The 25,066-nt window shown below is 28.4% G+C and overlaps 2 protein-coding genes and 1 non-coding gene across 3 annotated transcripts; 2 read left to right on the top strand and 1 right to left on the bottom strand.

Moving 5' to 3' along the window:
- Window positions 1-905: 905 nt before the first annotated feature.
- On the top strand, window positions 906-1,010 carry LOC137823217 (U6 spliceosomal RNA). The gene has a single exon (XR_011083087.2). It is a non-coding gene; the product is annotated as a U6 spliceosomal RNA (small nuclear RNA).
- Window positions 1,011-7,536: 6,526 nt separating this feature from the next.
- Window positions 7,537-9,358, bottom strand: LOC137821692 (GDSL esterase/lipase 5). The gene is made up of 5 exons (XM_068626401.2): window positions 9,049-9,358; window positions 8,784-8,902; window positions 8,441-8,671; window positions 8,082-8,340; window positions 7,537-7,992 (listed from the first exon to the last, which is right to left on the bottom strand). Exons 1-5 carry the CDS (start codon window positions 9,326-9,328, stop codon window positions 7,679-7,681), a joined length of 1,203 nt encoding a protein of 400 aa, XP_068482502.2. The 5' UTR covers window positions 9,329-9,358; the 3' UTR covers window positions 7,537-7,678.
- Window positions 9,359-16,044: 6,686 nt separating this feature from the next.
- On the top strand, window positions 16,045-21,491 carry SMU2 (RED family protein). Its single transcript, XM_068624859.2, has 11 exons — window positions 16,045-16,324; window positions 16,439-16,576; window positions 16,688-16,737; window positions 17,275-17,389; window positions 17,639-17,687; window positions 17,816-17,905; window positions 18,613-18,681; window positions 18,785-18,908; window positions 19,891-20,246; window positions 20,465-20,848; window positions 21,067-21,491. The coding sequence occupies exons 1-11, from the start codon at window positions 16,275-16,277 to the stop codon at window positions 21,343-21,345; spliced, it is 1,704 nt and encodes a 567-aa protein (XP_068480960.1). The 5' UTR covers window positions 16,045-16,274; the 3' UTR covers window positions 21,346-21,491.
- The last annotated feature ends 3,575 nt before the right edge of the window (window positions 21,492-25,066 follow it).

The raw sequence follows: 25,066 nt of genomic DNA, 5'->3' as shown, positions 1-25,066 counted from the left end.
AGTCTCAAATCTGAATTATTGTTCGCTTCAACGACCGCGGAGTAAATGTGATTGTGAACTAACGTGACATTTAAACTTTCTTTCTCACTCCAATGGAAGAAAGTCGCATGAATGAATCTTGTGCATTACATAAATATTTCTAAGGAAACATCAACTACTAGCTTCTACTTCTAGTATTGAAAATGCGAACCAGAAAAGAACCAAGAAAAATAAGTTTATAGACTCTAACACCAATGAAATCATAATACAAATATGTTAGGTGATAATGTATAATATGTTAGGTGATAATGTATAATTATATAATAAACAAAATTACAAATTCAGCTATTCTTTAATTATATAATAATAAAATAACTTATAAATATTTATTCAGCTATTATTTAATTATACAATAAAAAATATTTTATATAAATTTGGTCTTTCTATAATTATATATAATAATAGAATATTTTATAAAACTTATTCAATTAAAAAGCCTAATGAAGATATACGATTTCTCCGCAAAAATTGTAAACTTCATACACGATTTCTACTTTTTTTAGTTTTTTTTTTTTAATTCTGAAGGATCTTATTTTATTAAATTAAAAACATATATTTTATATATAATTTTAAATGAGTATATGAAGTATATGAGTTTTTCTTTTTTACAAAAAAGAATTGTTTGAATTGGCAATTTCAGTATCATTAAATTGTATAATCATATATGATTTACTCGGTTTTTTTTCTTAAATTAGTTTTTTTTTTCTTTTTAAAATAAACAAAAAGAAATTCCAAAAATAGATAAATCGTCAACATAAAATATACTTTTTACCATAAAAAAATGTGATCGTATTAAAAAAATATATATATGAGATATACTATTTTAATTATAAATGGTATGAGATATACTATTTTAATTGGAAATTGTATTTAGTATAAAACACATCCGATAAAATTGAAACGATAATGAGAAAATTAGCATGATCGTTGCACAAGTATGACACACAAATCGAGAAATATATGATTTTAATTAAGTATATAAAATATATGTTTATAATATTTTAATATATGTTTGACAATATTTAAAATTTAAAAATTAATAATAAAAAATTAGATAAGTTTAACTTATTATTTATAATTTTTTTATATATAATTAAAAAAATAGTTTTTTATAAAATATTTTTTTAACTAAATATTTTTTTATAAAATATTTATTTATTATATAATTAAAAAAATTAAATATAATGATAGAATATTCGTATTATTGATTACGTCTAACCTGAAAATGATGTAAGTTCAATTTATATCTCATTTTATATTATTACTTTTAAAAATTTGTACACTAATTATTTTTTTAAACAACAATACGACATGTCAACCGATAGTTAACTACATCATTCCGAAGGTTACGTTATCATGTTAGGGTCTTCTCCAAATGTTGCACAATTTGGACAACTCCAACTTCAATCCACACACAATCAATCACCACAAATATTTAACTTCATGGATCACCACCATAATTTGTTTGTCAAATTTTTCTACCAGCAAGTGCCATCAACTTACACTAATTTTTCATTGTAAGGAGATATTTTTTCTCGGGTACATCGCATATGTTTTGTACTTCAACAATGACATTACCCTCTGCACTTCATCCAATTCATATTATGTGTTGTTATCGACCCACAATGTCTTCAATGGAGTATGAGATTCCATTTGATGACAATGAAGAAGAAAACAATGATGATGATAGCCCATCTCCACTTAGACGTCCATCAAAACAAGAAAGAAGACACCATGTAAGAAAGGATCTTATAATTCTTTAGGTTGTTAAATTACATAATTTTTAAATTAAATTGTCATGTTTGTGTTCTTTCACTTAATATCAAACTTTAATAAGTTTTTTAAACATATTCTTTTTTTTTAACATTTTTGTTTTAGCTTTCCGGTTAAAGGTTTTTTTTGTTTATTTAAGATTTATTAAGAATTCAAAATAAGTTTAATGTATTAAATTATAAAATTATATTTAATTTATTAATTATATATAATAAAAAATTATTTTTAAAAATTCAGTCATTCTATAATTATATATAATAAAAAAATTATAAAAACTTATTTAGTTAACATTTTTTATAAAAAAAACTATCTTTCTTTAATTATATATATATATATAAGTTATAAATAATAAATTAAACTTCTCTAATTTATTTTTTTAAAATTTTAAATATTAAAAAAAGTATATTAAAATTGTTATATATTAAAATATTATAAATGTATATTTCATACGATTAGTTAAAATAGTATATAGAATATACGAATCTATGTTTATTTTTTTTTTTTAAAATATATATTATAATATTATAATATATATATATATATAATACGATTTCTAGTTAAAATTTTACATATACGATTTTTATTTTTTTTTAAATCGCTAACACGATTGACGATTTTTTTTTATTGTAAAACTGTATTCTGTGTTGATGATTTACTTATTTTTGGAAAAAATAATTTATTCATTTAAAAAAAATCGAAGAAAATTACACCAGTTTAAGAAGAAAAAAAATACTTCTATATGTTAGATATCTTTCATTGTACCAAGAAGAGAAATGACGCAAACATGAATCCTTTGATGAATTAGTAACCAATGGAAATGTTTTTTATTAAATTAATTAAGATATTTTTAGTAATTTTTAACTAATTTCTAATGTCGATTATTAGATATACTCTATTACACTAACTGCATTATTTATTATAATCATATTTATAAAAATGATTTTTTATTAGATTTTAGTTTTTCTAATAAGGTCATTCTTAAAAAAAATTATAAATTTAGGCAAGTCGTGTCAACACAAATCGTTTCAATTTGACACGACTCATTCTGTCATGTCATACTGAAGTCGTGTCAATTTGGCACGACTTCTGTCATGTCATACTGAAGTCGTGTCAACTTGGCACAACTTCTGTCACGTCATATATATATTTATTTATTTTTTTTTATTTATTTTATTGTTGATATATTTGGTAGTAAGTTATGTAATGTTAAAAGTTAATTTGATACATAACTTTCTAAGAGTGTTAGTTTTAAGAAACAAAAATTGGATAATCGTGTATGGATCAAGTTGACACGACTTTAGTATGACATGACAAAAGTCGTGCCAACTTGGCACGACTTCAGTAAGACATGACAGAGTCGTGTCTAATTGGGACGATTTGTGCATATGAAGTCGTGTCAAATTGGCATAACTTGTCTAAATTTGTAATCTTTTTTAAACAGATCCCATTTTGATAAAAAACAAAGAATATAACCCCATCATGGTCAAAATCCCAAAGAAAAATGTTATAATTTATTATTAGTTGTGTATTCACTTTCTCAATCCTTTGCTACTTATATTTATTAGTTTTTATATTAATTAAATATTTTGTAACATTTGAGTTGCATAATGTAGAATACATTATGCAACTATAAGTAAGATATTTTTCTTTAATAATACACAAATTAACTCTTTATTATCTCTTTCTCTTTAATTTCTTAGAGATAATATTTTATAACATGTTGATTTTAAAGAAATATTTTTATTACTTTAAAAAATATTATAATCATATAAGAAACCCGATAGAAGATTTATTTTTTAGCTGGAGAATTATTGATTTTACTTTACCCAAACAAGGACCTCATTATTTTGTTTCCATGTCATGTCATGTCATGATGTTATTATTTTTGTTTTCATGTCATATCATCATGTTATTATTTGACGCAAGCTATATTAAAATTATTTACTCTGTTGAATTGACGCAAGCTATAAGTCACATTTTTTACTTAAATTTTAGGCTTTTACATTATTTGCTTTATAAATTATGTTTTACATGATATAAATATATAATTATTTATTAGAAAAAAAACTAATAAATTAAATCTGATTCGTTTGTCTCACCTTTTGGTTTTGTAACATTATATTGAGTTTAGTACTAAAATCAATTTAATAAATAGCAATGAATATTAGTTAATTGGTATTAGTGATTTTTATTTAAATATTTTTTAAATTAAAGTGACAAAAGTAAAGTTCTTTATAAGAAAAATATTAAGAACTAAAGAATGTTTAAAAATTAATTTAATAGATTTATGTATTTATGTTTTTTATTTAAAGTTATAGAATTAAAGTTGTTTCATATAAATTAATGTTTTTATAACTATATTTTGTGGTACAACTTGTTTGTTTTTTAAATCAATATTTTGAATAATCTTATTTAAAATATATGTGAATATCTAACCAAAAATATTTATTAAACAAGTAACAAAATGGATAATTAAACAAAACTAATTATAGAGAAAAAATAATTAGTAATTATATTAACTAAATTAAATACTAGTTTAAAGATTAAAAAATTATTGTAACATAAAATAGTTTTTATTATTAATAAGCAATTTCTAAATTCTTAAAAAAAAATACAATATCAACCAAATATATTACAATACACCTTACTTCTACAATGAATCTAAACTTTTCCTATAATTTCCCTAAAACATATTGTACAACTTACCTATAATTTAACCTATAAAATTATAAAAAAAAAACTAATGACTCCTATGGAACAAAATAATTAATTAGTCCATGTCATTTTTTCTATTTAAAGTTTTAAATTTTAGAATCACAGGTAAGCAAGTTCATAACAATTCAAGGGAGACATTCATGTATTATTGTGATTGAAATCTTCAAAACAACCATGATAACAATTTCAAAAACAAATTAGAGGTTTAAACCACTAACCTCAATCCATAACGTAATCACAATCCAATTGAACAAAAATGTCAATCACACCAAACCACTCAAAAAGGAATGAAGAAAACCACTCTTTGGGTCACCAATGGAGCCTCTAACACAGTCATCTAACCACCGTCGAAGAAAAAAGAAAAAATTGTCATTTCTAAAAAAAAAAGAAAATGAGGAAGAAGAAGTCGCGTGCAAAATTTTAAAGGGATTTTACATTGGATCCCCTTATGGTTAAGTGTAAAATTCAAAGTTTACATCCGACATAAATTATGAATTTTACATTTTATCATAAAGGATCAAGGCATCTTGAAAGTGAATTGTATTTCATGAATATGATATCTATTTAATTTTATGTATGGAATACATGACAAAGGTAGACACGCGATACTCAAAATCTCGTGTTGAAGAGCGTGGAGGTTTGAGTCCTCTTCAAGGCATAATGTTGAGATCTCTTATTGAATTGGAATAAGTTCGACAACAAATTACGAAATCTTTATGACCTACTCTATCTAATGAATGGGTAATCTGTTTTGAAATTGTCCACACCCTCCCCTCTCCAAGGAGTATATGCTTCAACAAGAATTCACATAGGGGTAGATTGATACAATGTTTGAGATGAGTAAATAGATCCACGAACGAATGGATCATATCAAATTGAAAAATGGAAAGATTTGTAGAAGTTATACTTTTCGTCGTCACTTTGTGAAAAATCGTTAGGTATCAATATGCTAGATACATGTAACTCGATTGGTGAAATAATATCTCTCTTTCAAAAAAGCATGTTATTTTTACCATCGCAAAAAGAAAAGATTTTGTTGCGAATGAACAAGATGTTGAAGAATTGCCCATAGGTAAAATCATAATTATTTATACGAGCCTTTTCCACATTAAAAAAAATATATTTTGTTATAATAATTTTTTTTTTGTTATAATAATAGAAGAAATGATATTTTGATTATTCAACCATTGAAGTTGTTTTGCTTTATAAAAACATAAATAAGTTGATTTTAATTAAAAAAAATATCACTGCATAATTTTTTCACCATTTTTTTATGCGACGTAAATGAGCTTATTACATAACTAATATTCACACTAATCACATCTCAGATTATTTATTTACCTAAATCGTAAATCGTACTTAAGTAAATTATCACACACTAAAATATATTATTGTTTATTATCATAAAATTTACTTGCGTCTTGTCTTATATCATAAACCACTTTGTGCATTAAGATATTGTTGTAAAAAAGTTGTTGTTAGTTGTATAATAGTTAGTGATGTTGTTATGGAAATTCTTTTTTGCTAATCTACATGTGCCGAACTCAATAAATGGAGTGGTGCAATGAATAAAGATTACGATCACTCTTTCTCTATTCTTGTACTATATAGGAAGGTAGCAGTCTCCTCAAGATAGTTTTTTTATTAATGCGTTGCACTTAATGTATTTACATAAATAAAGAGGGCTAATAAACAAGTCACACTTTAATGATAAAACAAAAATAAAAAATAAGGTTAATGATTGTTCTCGTTGAGATAAAGTTGGTCGAAATCTGGTGGACTTTGAGTGGTCTCTCTTCAAGTTCTAGTGATTCAACTTTCAAGGAACAAGGGAGACTCTACATTCAAAAAATACTCTGACGCTAAAGTTAGTAAAATCATCAAATTTTAAGTATATATTGAATATAGTATATAGTGAATACCCTTTGAGTGGTCATCCATTTATAAGTCTTTCTGAGTTTGGATCTTTGACACTAGTTTCTTCAAGTTTTAATGTGACATATCATAGTATCATATCATAAATCATGTATATGAATTGAAATATTCCATAATATAATTAAAGTATTTATGTAATATCGTAGGGATATTGTGCAAGTTTTTTTTTATCGACAAGAAAAGAATATATAAATGGGAGGTATTTCAAGGATACCTCAATCCTTATACAAGGGAACATACACCTTACTAAAACAAACCTCTAATCATGAGCAAACCTACTCTTCCCTTGCTTACCTCATTTCTTTTGAACTCACCCAAAAGTTTTTGCCCTCGCACCTTTAACTACTTTTGTTTTTAATAGATTTCATACACACCAATGGTTACAGACACCAATCAGAGTAAAAAAAAAACATGTTATGCGTACCTTTGATGTGACCCATGACCAAATTTTCAATTGCGTCATCGTGAAGATTTCTTTGTGGTCTATGCATCCATTTTTAAAGATCTTCTTGTTCCTTTGTTTTGACACTTCGCCTATTACTGCTATACACACACGTCCAAATCTGATTGACGGTTTCGCTTTCCTTAATTAACCTGAACTAAGAGAAGCATTTTCGGATCTTGGTGAATCGTCGACGCTATACCCACCCACTCGTATCACTTAGACCAGACAAGTCAAGCTATCCAACATGTACCGAATAAATGTGACGTTTATGTCACTCTCTCCCCACACATAACATATTATGAAGTGGACTTTAAGGGATCTCCAACATAACGCAACCGGTATTTTGCAAGTAAATCATAGTACTATAAAATGTCACAATATATACGCATTAATAGGATTAGTTCCCAAAATATTTATTAAGTTAATATTATTACAATAACGTAGTTATGTGAGGATTTATGATAGTTCCTAAAAATCAAGGAGATCCGCCCTAGGAGCCACCTGACGGGTCGGTGTATTCGGTCCACGACCGATCACAATGATCAACACATTTGTGCATATATTGAATTTATAAAGTTTTATTTTAAATTGAGAATGATAATCAGTATTACTAGAAAACCAGTTAAGAAATTAAAAATGATAAAGTTTTTTATTTGAATGCCTTAAACACGTTTTTTTATGACTTTCCAAAGTAGTCCTATATGATTTTCAATAGAAATTAATGTTCTTATTCAGTACTTTAACTGTTGTCTTTGAGATTCTTGCAAATTTCTAAGAAAAAAACTCAGTACTGAAATCGTCTTGCTGATTTTCTGGGGCATCAACTACATCAGCTATAGTGAGATTGATCTCGTTGTTGAAGAGTTTCTCCAAATTGTATGGCCCTACAGAGGAGCATGGTCCATTCCATAATGCCATGGCGAATTGCTGATGGATCTTCTCTGTTGGGTGAAAAGCATCCCACCATACATGATCACCAGCATTGTCACATAAGCTGAACTCTGTCACTTTCTTAGTGCCCCCACAGGTGAAGATGCCACCGTATGGTCCACTTCCACAGCAAGCATTAACTCCATCTTTGAAACCTTCCATAAAAAACAAAATTCAATTGGTAAGGAAGAGGGTGCTGTTAATATATGCAAGTTTTTGTTACTTGGTTGTAAATTATACATACCATAATTTGTGGGGTTATCTATTCTATCTTGAAGCCAATCATAGAAATTAGAGTTGGTGTACATGAACCCTTCATTGACTTGGTCAAGGCTTCTGAGAACATTACTCAAAGCATTATTATGTGCTAGAGCAAGAGCAGAAGCTGCCTCAAAACAACCATCTTTGTTGGTTCCAGGGTTTAGAGCTCTAAGAGCTGGCAAGCAACCCAAAGGAGACAAACTTAAGAACCCAAATTTTCTTCCTCCTTTCTCGTATAGAATCTGTAATATGTAACACAAAATAGATAAGCTTTTTCCTTATTAAGAAAGCTAATTAGGGTTTTATTTAGTTTATGCAATTTTGCAAGCAAATTAGGCTTACTTGGATGGCCTGTGTCAAATTTCCAATGACCATTCCAATATACTGCTCAGGATTGTAGCTTTCTTGCATTTTGGGGTTACCCAGATAACCACCCATGTAATCGTTGCTTCCTATGCTAATGAAATAAACTGCTTCTGATATCATTTCCTTAGCTTTCTTCTCTCCAAGCTTTTCTGATAACAAGTTCCTCACTTCTTCAAAGTGACTTAATTGTGTACTAAGATCAATCACCTATTCATGTAGCAACAACTTGTTTAATGATTTTTTTATAACATGTCACAAGTACTTCATGTAATAATGAATGACGTTAACATCTAAAATAACAGTTGTGTTAGCAATTTACCAGTCCATGATTGGTCTCAGAAAGAACACCGGCCCCACCAGAAGCAAAGTTGACACCGTTGCTATAATCAGCATTTGGTTGCAAAAATGGAGGAATTAGTGGAAGCTTAGTATATTCAGCTGCATCAGAACATGATAGAAGTTAATTTAGTACACACCAAGGACAAAGTACTATGATATTTTCTTCAAAAACAACACCAAAATCATTAACCAAAGTCGTGTCTCATGATCTCTATAGAGTCAACATTGAAGATATTAAAGCTTACCTATAAAATCTACAATGACACGACCATCTGAGAATCGTCCCGTTGGTTGATGAAAAAAACCGTTGAGTCCGTATGGTTTGTAATCTGCTTTGTTCTCAGGAACAGTATCTATGAAGTTGTTGTTGCCAGAATCTACAGTGGAGTCGCCAAATATGAAAAGGGCCTTAGTTGTGATTTCGTTTGTAAGGCTCTGGGATGTGGTGAAACTCATTGAAGCTATGAACTGGATTAAGGTTATGCAAACAACAGAGAAACCCATAGGAAAATATTTCTTTGCCATCAATCTTCAAAACTTTTCAATTAATCACCCTTTGGCGTTCCATTTTGTGCTATGTTTATATAGCATACTATGCTTTCAACGGCGATGCAATCGATGCAGATGATGATTAATACGAATATATTAAATTTGAACATATAAACGATGATTTTGACTTAATAATAGTCATCTATAAGTCTATTTAAAAGCCCCATACCCTCTGCGCCTCACTTGCACTCGCACGTTCTTCTCTTATATCTCTTGCTTCCTCCTTTGTTTTCTACACCTCAAGACTCACTTGCTGGATCACATTGCTCCTTGGCGTTGCTCACTCCACTGCTTCCTAAACTTTTCCATCACATTACAGCCAGTAGCTGCAACGTGGCATTCTTGGTTAAGCATATTGGATTTTATGTATTTTAATGAATTGTGTAATACATGTAGATATTGAGTTTGAGGGATTGTTCTATTTTGGAAAGTTGTTCATATTTTAAGTGTTATGCTGTACGAATTTTGTTAAACTTAAAAGTTTAGGGTTTTGAGATTTAATATATTTATTTTGGTAGTACTTCTCCAATTGAAAAAAATTGTGCGTCAAAGTAAAATTTATTTGAAAATCAGTGAAGATTGTACTGACAATAATCGTATTGAATCTTAAATTATTCGGTTGGATAATTTGATAAGAACATTAAATTTTTATTAGTTCAATAATACATAACTATTAATCTATATTTCTTATATTTTACGTAATTTTGGTTCATTACATTTTATTTTGATCTTTGAGTGCATATTTGATTGTGAATATTTGGTGTCACTACTTTCATTTCATGCCACTGACGACAATTTTTACCTATAGAACCGTTGTTTATGTGAAAATTATAGACAACGACTTAAATCGTAGTTTATAACGTATATGTTTAAACAACGGTTTCATAGACGACGATTTTGAATATGTCGTCGTACATGTTGATTAATCGTCGTCTATGAGTCTTTTTATTGTAGTGTTGGATTTCAAAAAAAAAAAAAAAACTACATACAAACTCAACTTATTAGGAGAGTTGAATATATACAACTCTAATTTTTTTTATAAAGCTAGTTAGAAAATAAATATAAATAGTTAGGATAATAACAACTAAAATTTTTCTAAACTTTTGCAAAACTTGTGCAAGGATATATTGTAAGGATGACAATATTAGTGTGTAACAGAGAATCTGTGATGAAAACTTGTTTTATATGTTAGGTATTCTTTATAAAAACTTGTTTTATATGTTAAGTAATCTTTGAGGACTCGCAAGAGTTTCACATAATAAACTAATTACAAAGATATTTTTATTTACCATGTAAACAAAATTACTTTTGGTTATTCCATGTATCTTCTTATGTCTTATGAGATTGAGAGCATAAATATTCTTCTATAGTAATTAAGTCACTATCTACTTTTTGGAGTGTTTTTATATTTGTTACTCTTGGCTTACAAAGAAAGGTAAGTGTTTAGAGTTTTAAACATAAAGTTTTTCGCTCTTAAAGAAGGATATATAATCTAGACACTCCTTTCCTTTTTTTATATGACTTTACACAATGAAGAATTTACAAGGCTGAACTCTTTTTGAACTAGCATCTTATAGACGGTTAGTGAAATTTGAGAAAATCTATAATATTTTATTAAGGTTCTAATAAACGTTTGAAATTTAATTAATGTTAAAAAAAATTATTAATTAAATTCATTTGTGAAGCTATATTCACCTCCTATAAATAATCTTAATGAAAATAATTTTTTTATAGTAAAATAGTTTACTAGATTAAAAGGAATAATTTGCTAACGTATGATTAATGAGAAGCCACGTCAAACCAAATTAATATTATTAATATAAAAATTAACAGACTAATTGCGTTAATTTAACATAAACACTTACAAAACCAACATAAAAAATGAAGATGAGCGAATAAAATGATAGTATATTCTAGCCTTAATTTTATATACTCAACAAGCACACTTGACGTTCTTGTATAGAAGTTAATAGAAGCATTGATGTGTGTCTTTATTAACTTTTGTAACTAGAACAAATTCATATAAATTATGTGAGTATCTTACCATAGAAGCATTTTGCATGAATACGACAATTCTTCAATAATTTATTATTTAAGCCTACACATATGAGACAACTTAATTTGGACATATCATTGTAATTGTCAGCCAAAGGAACCTATGATGATTATTACAATGCAAATGCATATATGGCTTAGATTAATTCAAAATAGATAAAATTAATGACTTACAAAGTTATTCAAAACAAGTTGCATAATAATTATGTTGATGGAATCTTCAAATGTTTTACTAATTATTGTAGTTAAACTATTTCACTGATCACTGAAAATACACCATAATAATCTCACTCTGCTGAAGACTTAGATACATTACTTTATTTTATATACTTTAAAATAAATTAGAAAATCAACAGAAAAAACATAAAATAATGAATGGTTTATTTTCTGTATGTTTGATAATAATAAAAGGCATATTAGTATTTTTTTTTTTGGAATAATCTATTGTGGGGTGTATGGATGAATTGTGAAAAATGTAAATTTATAATATATATATTGATAATTTTTTTTCTTTTTGAAATAATATAAAATCAGTTAAAAATTATAATAATAAGAAAGTAATTGGCTGGTATAAAAAATTACTAAAAAAAATATGAAATAGAAACTAATTTTAGAAAAAAATAATAATTAGTTTTTATAGTAACTAAATTAGAGACCATTTTAGTAACTAAAAAAAAAGATTGGTTTCTAAATTAGTTTCTATTATTGTTAAATGGTTTCTAAATTGATATCTAATTAGCTACCAATGTTTTAACTACCAATTATTTAATTTTTAAATTTGGTAGAAAAACCTTGATTGCTAATTAGATACCAATTTAAAAATCATTTAACAATAATATAAACTAATTTAGAAATAAAAAAAAATTTAGTCTCTAAAATTGTCTCTAATTTAGTCATTATAGCAACTCATTATTTTTTTTGTCTCTAAAAATTGATTTTTATTTCATGCTTTTTTTCTTGTAGTGAATATTTTGTTTTTAATATATAACAATAAAAGTTTCACAAATGACAAAACTATAGACATCTCATCTTCTATTAAATTTTATTATGCCACAACATTAGAATATTATTTCTTTTGATATTGCAAAGTGTAGTAAATAATTCTGAGTTGTAAATTCTCACAACAAGTAACGAAACATATATGGCTAAATACATTCGTTAGCACTCTTGTTTTGGACTGGTCTGTTGGGGTGGAGAGAAGAAACTTAATAATAATTTGTAATTAAAGTTATTTATTTTTATATAAATATGTAGTGAAAAATCATTTTAAATCATTCATCAAAATAAAAAAACAATTAATGTTTATTTTGATTAATTCAAGTTATTCCATCTCACTTATTATTTATTATTAATTATATATTAGTTAACTAATAACAATTATTTAATTTACTATACAATTATTATTAAAATTAAAGATTAAACATTTCTTTATAAAAATTTTCATGTTAAAATCATTATACAACTTCATTCAAGATGAAACATTTAAAAATCATCTATTTTTGTTGGAGATCCCACATCGATTAGAAATTAGAGCCTTTCATTGTATATAAGTGGGTGCAAACCTCAACCCTATGAGCCGATTTTATGGGGTTGAGTTAGGCTTAAAGTCCACTTCGTAATAACTTTAGATTTAGATTATATAATGGATTAAAATATCAATGTACCTTTTGTATATCTGTTTAAATACTATGTATCCTTCACATTCATATTTTTTTATTCTGATACAATGCACCGATTATTTAATTGTGTATGTTTGAAATGGTGTTACCATAATAAAAGATGAGTTTTAGAAGAATTTGTTTGTCCTTTTTAGAAGAATTTGTTTTAATAAATGGTAGTTGAATTGTGTTTTTAATTTTTTCAAGACATGGTCTTATGACATGTGATTAGATTATAGTTTTTTTTAGAAACAATTTGTTAATAAGTTTTTCTTAAGAGTTTGTATTTGATAAATAATGTCTAAGTCAACTTCATGTTTGAGAAATGAAAGTCTAAAAAGACTTCTTCTAATAGTAATTATAATTAAATAACATGTTATAAAAAAGGTTAAGGGATAAGAAGGATTTGCAATTTATTTTTATATTGGTTCGTCTGTTAACAAATACAACAACCATTTCTCGATCAACAAATTACAATTTCACTAGACATATTACTGTTACAAAATACAAATGAGTATTATTTGGACCTCAATCGCTTTTGATTAAAACGGGATATTATTTGGAATATAACCACTATTGGCTAAGGTTGAATATTTTTTGGAACACAACCACTTTTAACTAAGACTAATTATTCTTTGGAGTGCAACCACTCTTGGCTAACACCGAGTATTATTTGGAACTCAATGAGTTTTGACTAAGACTAAGTATTTTGGAACACAACCATTCCTGACTAAAACCAAAAAGGTTTACAAAAAAAAGTTATCTTAAAGATCATAAGTTCCCTCACTAAAAAGAAGCATAGTGTCTTACGATGTTATACAAGGGTTATCACTCTTGTAGATTGCTAATGAACACGAATAATGTTCTTTCTCACAACTGCAATGTTTGGAAGCTCAAGGTCTTATTCACGCTCTTGTAGCAAGATTTTCATTGTCTTCATTCGTTGTTCCTCCTTCTTCAAAAAGATCTTCTATATATAGATCTTGAAAAGAAAAAAGTTGGTACACATCTTTTGCAATAGTTGTGAGAGTCATCTTCTACTACTTCTTCTTCTTCTTACATTTTAGCATATTTTGAGGTTTCAAGACGCATTAAATGTTCTTAACATACATTGAATATGTGTGGTTTTTTTTTGTAGCACCTTTGGAGCATGACAAAACTTTATAGGCTAAGGTAGGTGACTTTTCTCTTCCTTTCGAGCAAAGCACAACACCTAACACAATTGGTTGACTCCACACTCTGTCATCTTACCCTTTCATATAAGTTGTTTGCATGAAGCAACTTTCATCACATTTTCAAGAGATATTTGATGTTAATAATGTGTTGTTACATCTTATTAAAAGAATGAAGAAGCGTACATTTACTACAAGCATAAAACAAACACTAGTTAACATTTGACATGACAGTGAAAGACTTCACACTGTTTATTCATGCAAAATCTTATTTAACTAAGTATTCTTGTTTGCATCTATTCAAACAAAAGTTTATCAAACAATGCATGTGCACAACACTTGCATCTATCCAACCATACAATTTGCATCTTATGGGCTAGATTGGATACTTTGCTTATGAGATTATTTGATAGGTAAGAAAATATCTTTTATACTTTGTTGTTTAAGTCCACAATCAAAACCAAACACAAAATCTGTTGAACTTGGATATAAAAGATATCATTGTAAAAATTAAGTTAACTTGTATAAGAGATATAAGTGGTTAAAATGACAAAAAATCTTAATATTTTATTGTTTTAGTTAAAAAATATTAATTATTCAAATTTCATTTTATAAAAGTTATAATCTCTATAAAACCATTGTTCTCTGCATTTTCTCTAGATTTATGAGTTAATCATTCATAAATAGGAGAATAATAAGTACCAATTAATTTCTTTTAGAATAAATTTCTCTATTTTTCTTTTTCTTGAGTTGTTTGAGTGTGGATAGTTTTCATATTTAGAGATATGAATTTGGCGTGTGTTTTGATGAATCAAGATAAATAAAATAAATATTATTATAAGAACAATTATCGTAAAAAGTATAATGTGGAATGATTGTGAGGTGAGAGAAGGAATTAGTAGTGAGTGGAAGACGTGAATTAACCGAATGCAAGAAAAAAATCTATCAAGATTATGTATACAAAATAGTAAGTGATTTTATGTGTTTTTCTCATCTTATTTGATGTCTTTTATTATTTTTATTAATAGATTTTTAAAAATAATATTAAAAATAATAATATCTTTTAAGTAACATCCAAACAAGTTATAAGTGAGGTAGAGAGTTTGGCTAATTTGTTGGTAAAAAGACAAAATTTGTTTTTGTGACAAAATAGGATGGTAGTTGCCTATTGACAATAGAGAAAAAGAGAGTGAGACCCCTTATTTATGTAGTGTTGGTATGGTTGAAGAATTAGGAAAATACTAAATATTGCAAAATGTTCTATTATTATTATTATTATTATTTTATATTCTGCTTTATTATTTTAAAATATGTATTTAATCTACCTAAGAAAATAGATTTTGTCGTTTTTAAAATTTTTCTAAATATTTTTATGACTTTCCTTCTAAATCTGATTTTTTTATTCTTAGAGAAAGATTAAAGTAGAGAAAATAGAATTTTTAATCTTTTAGAATTTTCAAAGTAAATTATAATTTTTTTTAGAAATGAAAATTAAAAAAATATTAGTGAAAACAAAATAAGTGAATTAATAAATTAAAAATATGAATTAAAACAAAATAAACAGTATATTTATTTTCCCGCTGTCTTTTCCACTCATCTAATAAATAAAAAATATAACCAACATATTATTTTAATTCATTTTTTCTCCATATTTTACTCATAATCCAAACAAACCAACCCTATTTTATCTATATTTATTTTTCAAAATTTTCAAATAAAATCATTTCATTAAACTTTATTTATCATTTAACAATTTTACAGGAAAAATAGCAATACATATATATGGTCATTATTTTTATACAATTTTATAAAAACAATAATAAAATTAAAAATTAAAAAACATCTTCTTCAACTAAACTAATCTGTGTTCGATTTTCCTCGCCAAGTTCTTCTTCGTTTTACCCTGTTCCTAATCGTCGTTTCCCTGAAAAACCCTAACCACAAAACGCTCCCAATTGAAATCCCATCTTTCATTTCAACGTTCCTCGATAGCACATTTCAAATTTCACGACCAATAGTTTCGATTGCTTCGCCAGCATGACTGCGTCCAACAAGAAAAACTACAAAGAGAAACCAATTCGCCGCAAGTAAGTGTTATCCATGCCAACACTTTTCGCAATCTTGTTTTTATTTTGATACAGACACATGTTAATTGGACAAAGGGTTATGTAATGTTTGGGTGTATTATCGTATTTATGCAGAGAAGAAAAACCGGAAGAACCGGAACTGCCAAAATACAGAGATCGAGCTAAAGAGCGAAGAGAAGATCAAAATCCTGATTATGAACAAACTGAACTTGGGTTTCATGCAGTTGCTCCACCTGGTACTGTGGATCTTCGGTAAAGTTTCGTTTAACCTTTTTCCCAATTTAAGCACTCTCGAAAGGAGGATAACCAGCTGTTTTTTTTTTTTTCGGGATTGCTCAGTAATTATGTTATGGTGTTTTGTAGGTCATCTGATGCGCACAAGTTATCTATTGAGAAGAGCAAGTACCTTGGAGGTTTGTATTGTCTATTATTTGTTATCTTCCTCGCTTTGAGGAACTATTAAGGTTTGAAGTCTCTTTTTGTTGTTGTGTAAAGATTGCTGATTGCTGTTGTAGATTTATTTCATGGAGGGTCTGGTATATAAGAGATTTATTTTGACTTTTGCTTACATTGAAACTTAAGCATAAGATGCATTGAAATTCAGGATTCAGTAACTTTCGACTGTCGAATTTATCCTGAATATAGACGAAGGCTAGTATAAATTTCGGTAGCTTAGACCTGATATCTTGTGAATAGGTTTACAAGGTGCTTCGAATTTAGAATTCCCTGTGCCACGTGCCTCCGTATTGTTTTCCTTTTCTGATGTATGTTATTTTATTCTTGTATATGTTATGACTTTCTTGCATTATAAAGGAGTGTTTGTGTCTATTATTGCAGGCCTGATTGTGGAGTCATTGTATATGTGAATTATCTTTGCTTTAGCTAAAAAATTAAGCTTATATTGGAATGTTGTGCTAATAAATCTTGTTGGCTTTATTGATATTGGTTAGGCGATGTGGAGCACACTCATTTGGTCAAAGGTTTGGATTATGCTTTGCTGAACAAAGTAAGAAGTGAGATAGATAAGAAACCAGATGCTGGGGATGATGCTGATGGGAAATCCAGGTTAGTTAGAATCAGATTTTTCAGTAATAATCATTATAGGTTTATTGAGATTTAACATAGACTATAGATATCGTCAAGGTAGAGCATATATTCTTTGACAATCCTCACCTCATGAGCTAGTGTTTGGGGTTGTGGTAGGCCTAGCCCAAATTTTGAGAGGATTTTACTGCCATGGATTAAAGCATTTTTGTATTTCCCTAAATTTTTCTCATGAATTATGCTTTTAATATATGGTAGTATTTTCTGCAGGTCAGCAAAGGAAGATCAACAAGTGTCAATTCGCACCGCAACTGCTAAGGTTCTTTCGCTGATCTGTATAGAATTGGAACTGGATATTACTTTAGCTATTTAAGTTTTGATATCCTAGCTACTAATTTATGAATTATTGGAGCCCATTGGTAGTGATGCCTTTAAGATTTGTTTCAGTCAGTTTATCAATGGATCGTCAAGCCTCAAACAATCAGTAAGACAAATGAGATGTTCCTCCCTGGTCGAATGACATTTATTTATAACATGGTGAGCATTTCCATTTTGTTAACAATGTTTCTGTTTTTGAAAGTTCATTTCGTTGGTGCTATTGTTTGCTTATACTCTTATATTATCCTAGAATTGGTGTGGGTGTGTCTAAGAGCATGTCAGTGTGCTTTACTTGCGTCCTAAAAAAGGAATGTTTGGCAGTCCACTAATTTAATGACCTGGAATGCCTTTATCCCGTATGTCTGTGTATAACTTATATGCTATGCGAGATATGAGAGAAGTGAATATTGAGTGTTGGATTTGTATGAACAGTCAAGACTTGAAATTAAACCATGAAGACATTTTATTACAATAGCATACTGTGGTTGTATTACAAATTTGATAGTCAGGTGCCCATGTTTTTCCAGTATTGTAGATTAGCCAATTTAAAATCATCATGATCATAAATCATGCGATGTTGTTGACCTGTGGCCAGTACTACGTGTTGGATCTGTCTTTATTTTGATATGAATGTGCATTAAGAATGTAATACCTGAACATGATAATGCCTGTAGTAACAACTAAGGAAGGGACCTGAGTTCTTCAGTCCACCCAAGGGACTATACTAAAATTAGGGTGATTATTTGTTTGCAAGTTCTGGGTTAAAACTCATGTCTTTTTACTGGTTGATCCAATCCTTGTAGAAGATTATTCTTTTAATTCTCCGTAAACAATTTTCTGACAAATTCTTATTTTTAATCTGGTAGGAGGGTGGATACCATCATGATATTCCAACAACCTTGCATCGTAGTAAAGCTGACTGTCCAGTGCCAGAGGTTTATGATCTTGCTGATTCAGTTTTGACATGTGCTCTTTTGCATCAGACTTCTAGTCTATACATGAACTTTGCTAATTTAACTTTGCTCTTATGTTGCACAGGAAATGGTTACAGTTAATGTTGATGGATCTGTTCTAGATCGAATTGCTAAAATAATGTCATATCTTCGTCTTGGTTCTTCTGGGAAGATCCTAAAGAAGAAAAAGAAGGAAAAAGATGCAAAAGGTAATACTGCACTGACAGATAATTTGGAAGTCTTGGTTATTATCTTCTAGATGCGAGTTCATATTGGTTTAATGCATTTTTCTTTAAATTAATGCTTTTGTAAGTCAGGGTGCGTTTCTATATTTTTTTTATTTAACGTGTTGATTAGACTTAAACTGTAAATTTGTTTGAGTTTGAGTAGCATAGGTCAGTGGGTGGGGGCATTCCTCCCTTGTTTGTTCTCAATGCTAAAAAGACTATGCACAAAACCGTTACTTTGCATGGAGAAATCAATAGATAATTCAAAATGTCCATCAAGGCATCAACTGCATAGAATAATGAAAATGCCAGAGAAGGAAAAGAAAAAAGCATCAGAATAACACCTGAAAATGCCAGACAAATTTTATATGATATAGATGACCAGGAAGATGATGGATGGAACATTCACCGTATCCTTTGTTGCATGATCTTTTAAAATAAAAATTAAAAAGTTCATACTGATTAATGCATGCAATTTTCTTTAAATCAATGCTTTTGTAAGTTAGGGTGCGTTTCTATATTTTTGTTATTTAATGTGTTGATTTTGTTCACTGATTTTGTTCACAACCATTGTTTATACATGTGCATACTATGATTTAGGTTAGAGTTAAACTGTAGATTTATTTTGAGTTTGAGTAGCATAGGTCAGTGGGTGGGGGCGCTCCTCCCTTGTTTGTTCTCAATGCTAAAAAGACTATGCACAAAACCTTTTGCTTTGCATGGAGAAATCAATATTTAATTCAAAACGTCCATCAAGGCATCAACTGCATAAGAATAATGAAAAGGCCACTGAGAAGGAAAAGAAAAAAGCATCAGAACAAAACCTGAAAAGGACAGACAAATTTTATATGATATAGATGACCAGGAAGAGGATGGATGGAAACATTCACTGTATCCTTTCTTGCGTGATCTTTTAAAAATAAAAATTAACAGGTTCCTGGAACTCTCCTTTTTTTATATGCAGGGAAGATTTTGTCTGTTGGTAATGGATATGACAAAGAGGATAAGCCATCGAAGATTGAAGGTGGAGCAAAATATCAAGCTGAAAAAGAAATACTCCCACCTCCTCCACCTCCCATAAAGAAAAATCCTCTTCATTCAAGAGAGAAACAAGGCCCAGCTGTTGCTAGAGCAGAAGATGATGACATTTTTCTAGGTGATGGTGTTGAGTATGATATACCTGGTAAGGACTTGAGCCAAAGTCCTGTCTCCGAGGACATGGAAGAGTCTCCTAGGAACAAAGAAAAACCTTCATATTTCGGAGAACCTACTTATGGTCCTGTCCCACCTTCAATGCTTCCTCAAGGGTGGCAAGAAACTGTAAGTTAGTGCTGTGTATGTGTAGTTTTGAATTGTGGGTATGCTTGGCGAAATGATTGGAAACGAATTTCTTTCTGTTTCATCATTACTTAAAATTTTATATAGACTTTGAACTATTAAGAAAATTTGTTATTGATGCTTCCTCATTTAGTTTTGTTCCGCTTGAATTGTTTGATGGTGTATTTTGTTTCTATCTCTGATTTCACTTTGTGGTGCAGAATGGATATGATGTAATGCAAACACAAGCCTTGGCTGGCGGTTACCAAGGAGAGTGGCAAGAATACCAGTATGCAGAACAACTGGCTTACCCTGATCAATATCTTCAGCCAAATATGCAGACTTATGATGTGCAAGCAGGTATAAATCTTCCACAAGATCCTCGTTTTATGACACAAGAAGAGAAGGACCGAGGTTTAGGATCAGTGTTTAAGCGAGATGACCAGAGACTTCAACAGCTGAGGGAGAAAGATGCCCGTGAAAAAGATCCCAACTTCATCTCGGAGAGTTACTCTGAATGTTACCCAGGATATCAAGAATATAACCGTGAGATAGTGGACAGTGATGATGAAGACGACTTGTCCAAAATGGATATGGGTGGAAGGGTAAGTAACATCTGGTTCACTAGTATTGAATGCATTTCTTTTATATAGTGGTGTACAACATACCACAATGACTATTATATACTATTTTTTGTCTAAAAATAAACTACTTAGGAAAAAAATGATAAATTTGCTTGTCTTGGTTGGGTTATATCGTTGCCCACTTAGAAAATGAGTAAACTGGTGAAAATTTACAATATTGAAATGTGTGTTTTCAACAGGCAAAGGGTCGCCTTCATAGATGGGACTTTGAAACTGAAGAGGAATGGGCAACTTACAATGAGCAGAAGGAAGCAATGCCAAAAGCTGCATTCCAGTTCGGTGTGAAGATGCAAGATGGCCGGAAGACTCGAAAGCAAAACAAGGACCAGAAGCTCAATAATGATTTGCACAAGATCAATAAGATACTTGCCAGAAAGAAGATGGAAAAGGACACAAATGGAGAAGGGGGCCACCATTATGATGATGAACCGACACCTGGAAAGAAGCTTCGGATATGAGTTGTAGTCACCATAGTGTAATGTTCATAGAATGAGATGAGAATTCCGTTTATATCTTAAGATGATGTATTAGTATGATCATTTTTTCTCCCTTTAATAGAAACTTTATTCATGTTTTCTATGAAAATAAATAACACTAAGATCAACCCAATGTGTTAAATGATGATATAAGCTAGTGTTTGTGGAAAACGACAGAACCTTGAAATCTTTATCGGAGGCTTGGTAGGTTGACTTTGAGTATTTACGTGCAGGACTTTTTATTATGTTAATTTTATCGGACCAAATGATCTTGTAAAAAGAGAAAACTAATAATCTTGTATACAAGACTAAATATTAGATAATTTTGAAAAGTTTTGGAGAAAGGTTGATCACACAAACTCTTCATTATAGAGACAAACTGAAACCGAGTTTTCATGGATGATAACATCTTGATGGTTGAAAAATGATTCAAAATATTTTCACAAATGTTAAACAACCAAGAAGTGATACAAGACTAATACACGAGACAATGTAGTACTAAGTCTTTAGACTAGTTTATCCAAACATTAAATACGTTTAAATCTACTTTATAGATTCTAAAGGATCTCACCACTGATTAATAAGGATGGTATCATCCAATCAAAATCCATATTTTTTATAAAAAAATTATTCACCAATTAATAATCATCAATCGAAGTCTTTTATTCAAACGTGTAAATTTATATATTATGATAATTATTAAAACAAATTTTATGTGAGAACAATAGAAACATCGTTAAATAAGTTAAAGTTATTGAATATTGATAATATCATTGAGAATTCCTATAATAAACTTCTTAATATAGGCAACATCATTCACAATTTCTGTAATCTAATAACATTGTAAGTAAATATAACTATTTTTATTTTTATTTTTTTCAAATTATGATGTTATAACATACAACTACATTATCACATTGTTGACTCAACCCCTATAATTACATCTTTCATATGTTTAATAAGAAATTTTCATCCTTTATTTCACCACTTCCATCTATTAACTTAAAACAGTATTGTTTTACTCTTAGTAATAACATAAAATTGATAAAAGGTATTATTTGAAGATCTATCTACACAACAAACATTGATATACTCTTAATGATAACCATGATTTTTTTTTGTAAGCAACGAATCTTTTAATTTATTGTATGTTAATGGTACATATCAAGTAAGATGAAAAGAATTGACCGTGTAGAAAAAATGTAATTATGTAATAAGAACTTGTTACTAAATGAAATAATATTTTTGAATAATAAAAAAGCCTAACAATACCACAATTAAGAGTGTTTTGAAATGAAGCAAATGAGCTCTAGAAGAAGGTATTGAGTAGAACTTATAAGCGTTTTTTCTATATATTTTCAAGGCCGTTGTGAATAGATGTGTGAGGGAATCATCTATTGTATAACTTATAAATGAATGAATTTTTATTGAACTATAATTTGTAAATCCTAAATAAAAATTAATTTTCGGAATTAAACAACCATTCATCATAATTATTTTTAAATCAGTTTCAATTGATTATATCATTCACATTTAACCAATAATGATAATAGAGTGACATTTAAATTGATTATCAAATATGAAGCAGACAACAGTAGAGTTGAAATTGAAGCTTTGGAATTAAAGTTATTAAGATTGAATGAAAAGTCACATTTTAATTTTCAAAAACGTTTTTTTCTCTCTCATTTTCTTATTTATTTATTTAATAAAATAAATTTGTTGGTATCACTTCTGACACGTTAAATAAGATTTTGATTTTAATTCCTTAAATATAATCGATTATGGGAGCATATAAGCAATTATGTTGATGTGTCTACGTGAGTTTCATACTAATTCTATACACATACTTTAAAGTGTCATGCATAACTACCATTAAGTAACTGATATTTCTCTCTCTAAAAATCACAAAAAATAATAATTTTAATCTTGATAAAATTAACTTTGATTTTGTCCTAATAAAATATTATATTTGTATTATAATATATTCAATACAAATAAAATATAATATCTAGAATCCAATAGTATTATTGATTGGGGTAAACATAATTATGGTTGTAACATTGTTTTTATTTGTATGAAATGATTTATGCAAATCCACTTCCAACCTAGTCAACACTCAATTGTGGTGCAATGACGCTTTATTATCTACTTAACAATCCACTCATGAAGTTATTAGATGTTTGGCAAAAAAGTAAAAACACTTTTCAAATTTTCAAAACTAAAAAAGTTCAAAAATAAATAAAGGGAAACCAAAAAGATAAGACTGACTGATGTTTGGGTTGAATGTGATTTTGTCTTTGTTTGTGTTGTGCTAGGACTAATGTTTCGTGGATGTCTTAAATACTGTGGGAAAAACAGGTTTAAAGTTACTAATATTTTTTGTGAAGGAAATGATTGTGTTGATAAGTTGGTTAATTTAGGATTTATTCATAGAAAATCATTTCATTGGTATATAAACTTCCATTCTTAAAATTCTTTATGAATAAGTATAGTCTACCTATGTATCATTTTTGTTAACATATGAGTTTTGGTCTAATCCTCCCATATTTTGCATTTTCTTTCTTGTTTTTTTAATAATATTTTTTCATGTGATGGTAGATGATTGTTATTGTTGAAGTGTCAACTTAGCTGAGATGTCAAGTTGCATAGTAATGCATAACATCAAAACTTTTATAAAAAAAAATCAAAATTAGAAAAAAAATATAACATTTTAATTTTTAAATAAAATAAAATATATTTTATCAAATTTAATTTCATGTCCTTGAATTGTTTTACCTATTTTATTCCATGTTTAGGTTAAAGTTTAACAAAAATCAATTGTACACCAATTAAATCAATTATCATTTAGAGTTATTCTTATTTATGTAACAGATCGATTATAGATGGAGTATATAATTCACAGTATTGATTAATTTTAAAATTAAATGGAAGTATATAAATTTCCTTTATTTTTATTTATTTAAAGGAAATAGTGTTTTCCTTTACCCTTTTTTTTATAAGTGGATATTGGTTTAGAGAATGTTTTAAAATTTACGGATCCACTACATAATTATATATAAAAAAATGTACATTTGAGATAAGGATAAATATTTATTTTGATATGTATAATATTTAATACTACATTGAAGAGTGAAAATTTATGAATAGGAAAGGAAAATGTTTCCCAACCCTAGAATTATTAATTAGCCAAATAGGCAATATCTTTTAGGTTTATTTATCTTTATTTACCCACTTGTTGTTTCCCTTTACTATAGTGTTGTTTATGATTGGTGTCTAGTGAAGTTCCTCTGCATTAAAATATTATTTGGCAACTCCAACCTAACTTGTTTCTCAGTGGGCTTTTGTTAAAGTAAGACAAACGTTGCCCCTTTTTTCTATCAAACTCTTTTCTTTTTTCATTCAATAATTGGATGCATCAATAAGGAGTAATAATGGACAACTTAACATGTTCACACTTCATTCAACTATGAGTCCATGTCAACATTGTGAAATAACAATAAAGACAAATGTTTTGAAGGAAAAACATAATATATATTTCTTTTTTGTTTAGAGAGACTCAGAAGTATCTTTCTTTTTTTTGTATACTTTTATTAGTTAGATAAAATTATCATAAAAATACCTATATTCAATTAATAAAAAAATATTTTTTTTCTCTTGTATAAAGGTTGTGAGTCTTTTTTATAAGTTGAACAAATTATCTCCT

The sequence above is a fragment of the Phaseolus vulgaris genome, chromosome 9 (genome assembly GCF_051622355.1).
Source record: "Phaseolus vulgaris cultivar YP4 chromosome 9, ASM5162235v1, whole genome shotgun sequence".
In the NCBI taxonomy this organism is placed as follows: domain Eukaryota; kingdom Viridiplantae; phylum Streptophyta; class Magnoliopsida; order Fabales; family Fabaceae; genus Phaseolus; species Phaseolus vulgaris.
Note: the sequence above shows the minus strand (reverse complement) of the source record. Positions and strands in the feature narration are given on the sequence as shown.

What these genes read in the sequence shown, in the direction of transcription:
- LOC137821692 (XM_068626401.2), bottom strand. Translation starts at nt 9,328, where the DNA reads ATGGCAAAGAAATATTTTCCTATGGGTTTCTCTGTTGTTTGCATAACC. An exon ending in TGTCATTGTAGATTTTATAG is followed by an intron (nt 8,903 to 9,048) that starts GTAAGCTTTAAT and finishes GTTCTGATGCAG; the next exon opens with CTGAATATACTAAGCTTCCA. An exon ending in CTGAGACCAATCATGGACTG is followed by an intron (nt 8,672 to 8,783) that starts GTAAATTGCTAA and finishes CTACATGAATAG; the next exon opens with GTGATTGATCTTAGTACACA.
- SMU2 (XM_068624859.2), top strand. Translation starts at nt 16,275, where the DNA reads ATGACTGCGTCCAACAAGAAAAACTACAAAGAGAAACCAATTCGCCGC. An exon ending in CCTGGTACTGTGGATCTTCG is followed by an intron (nt 16,577 to 16,687) that starts GTAAAGTTTCGT and finishes GGTGTTTTGTAG; the next exon opens with GTCATCTGATGCGCACAAGT. An exon ending in TTCGCACCGCAACTGCTAAG is followed by an intron (nt 17,688 to 17,815) that starts GTTCTTTCGCTG and finishes GATTTGTTTCAG; the next exon opens with TCAGTTTATCAATGGATCGT.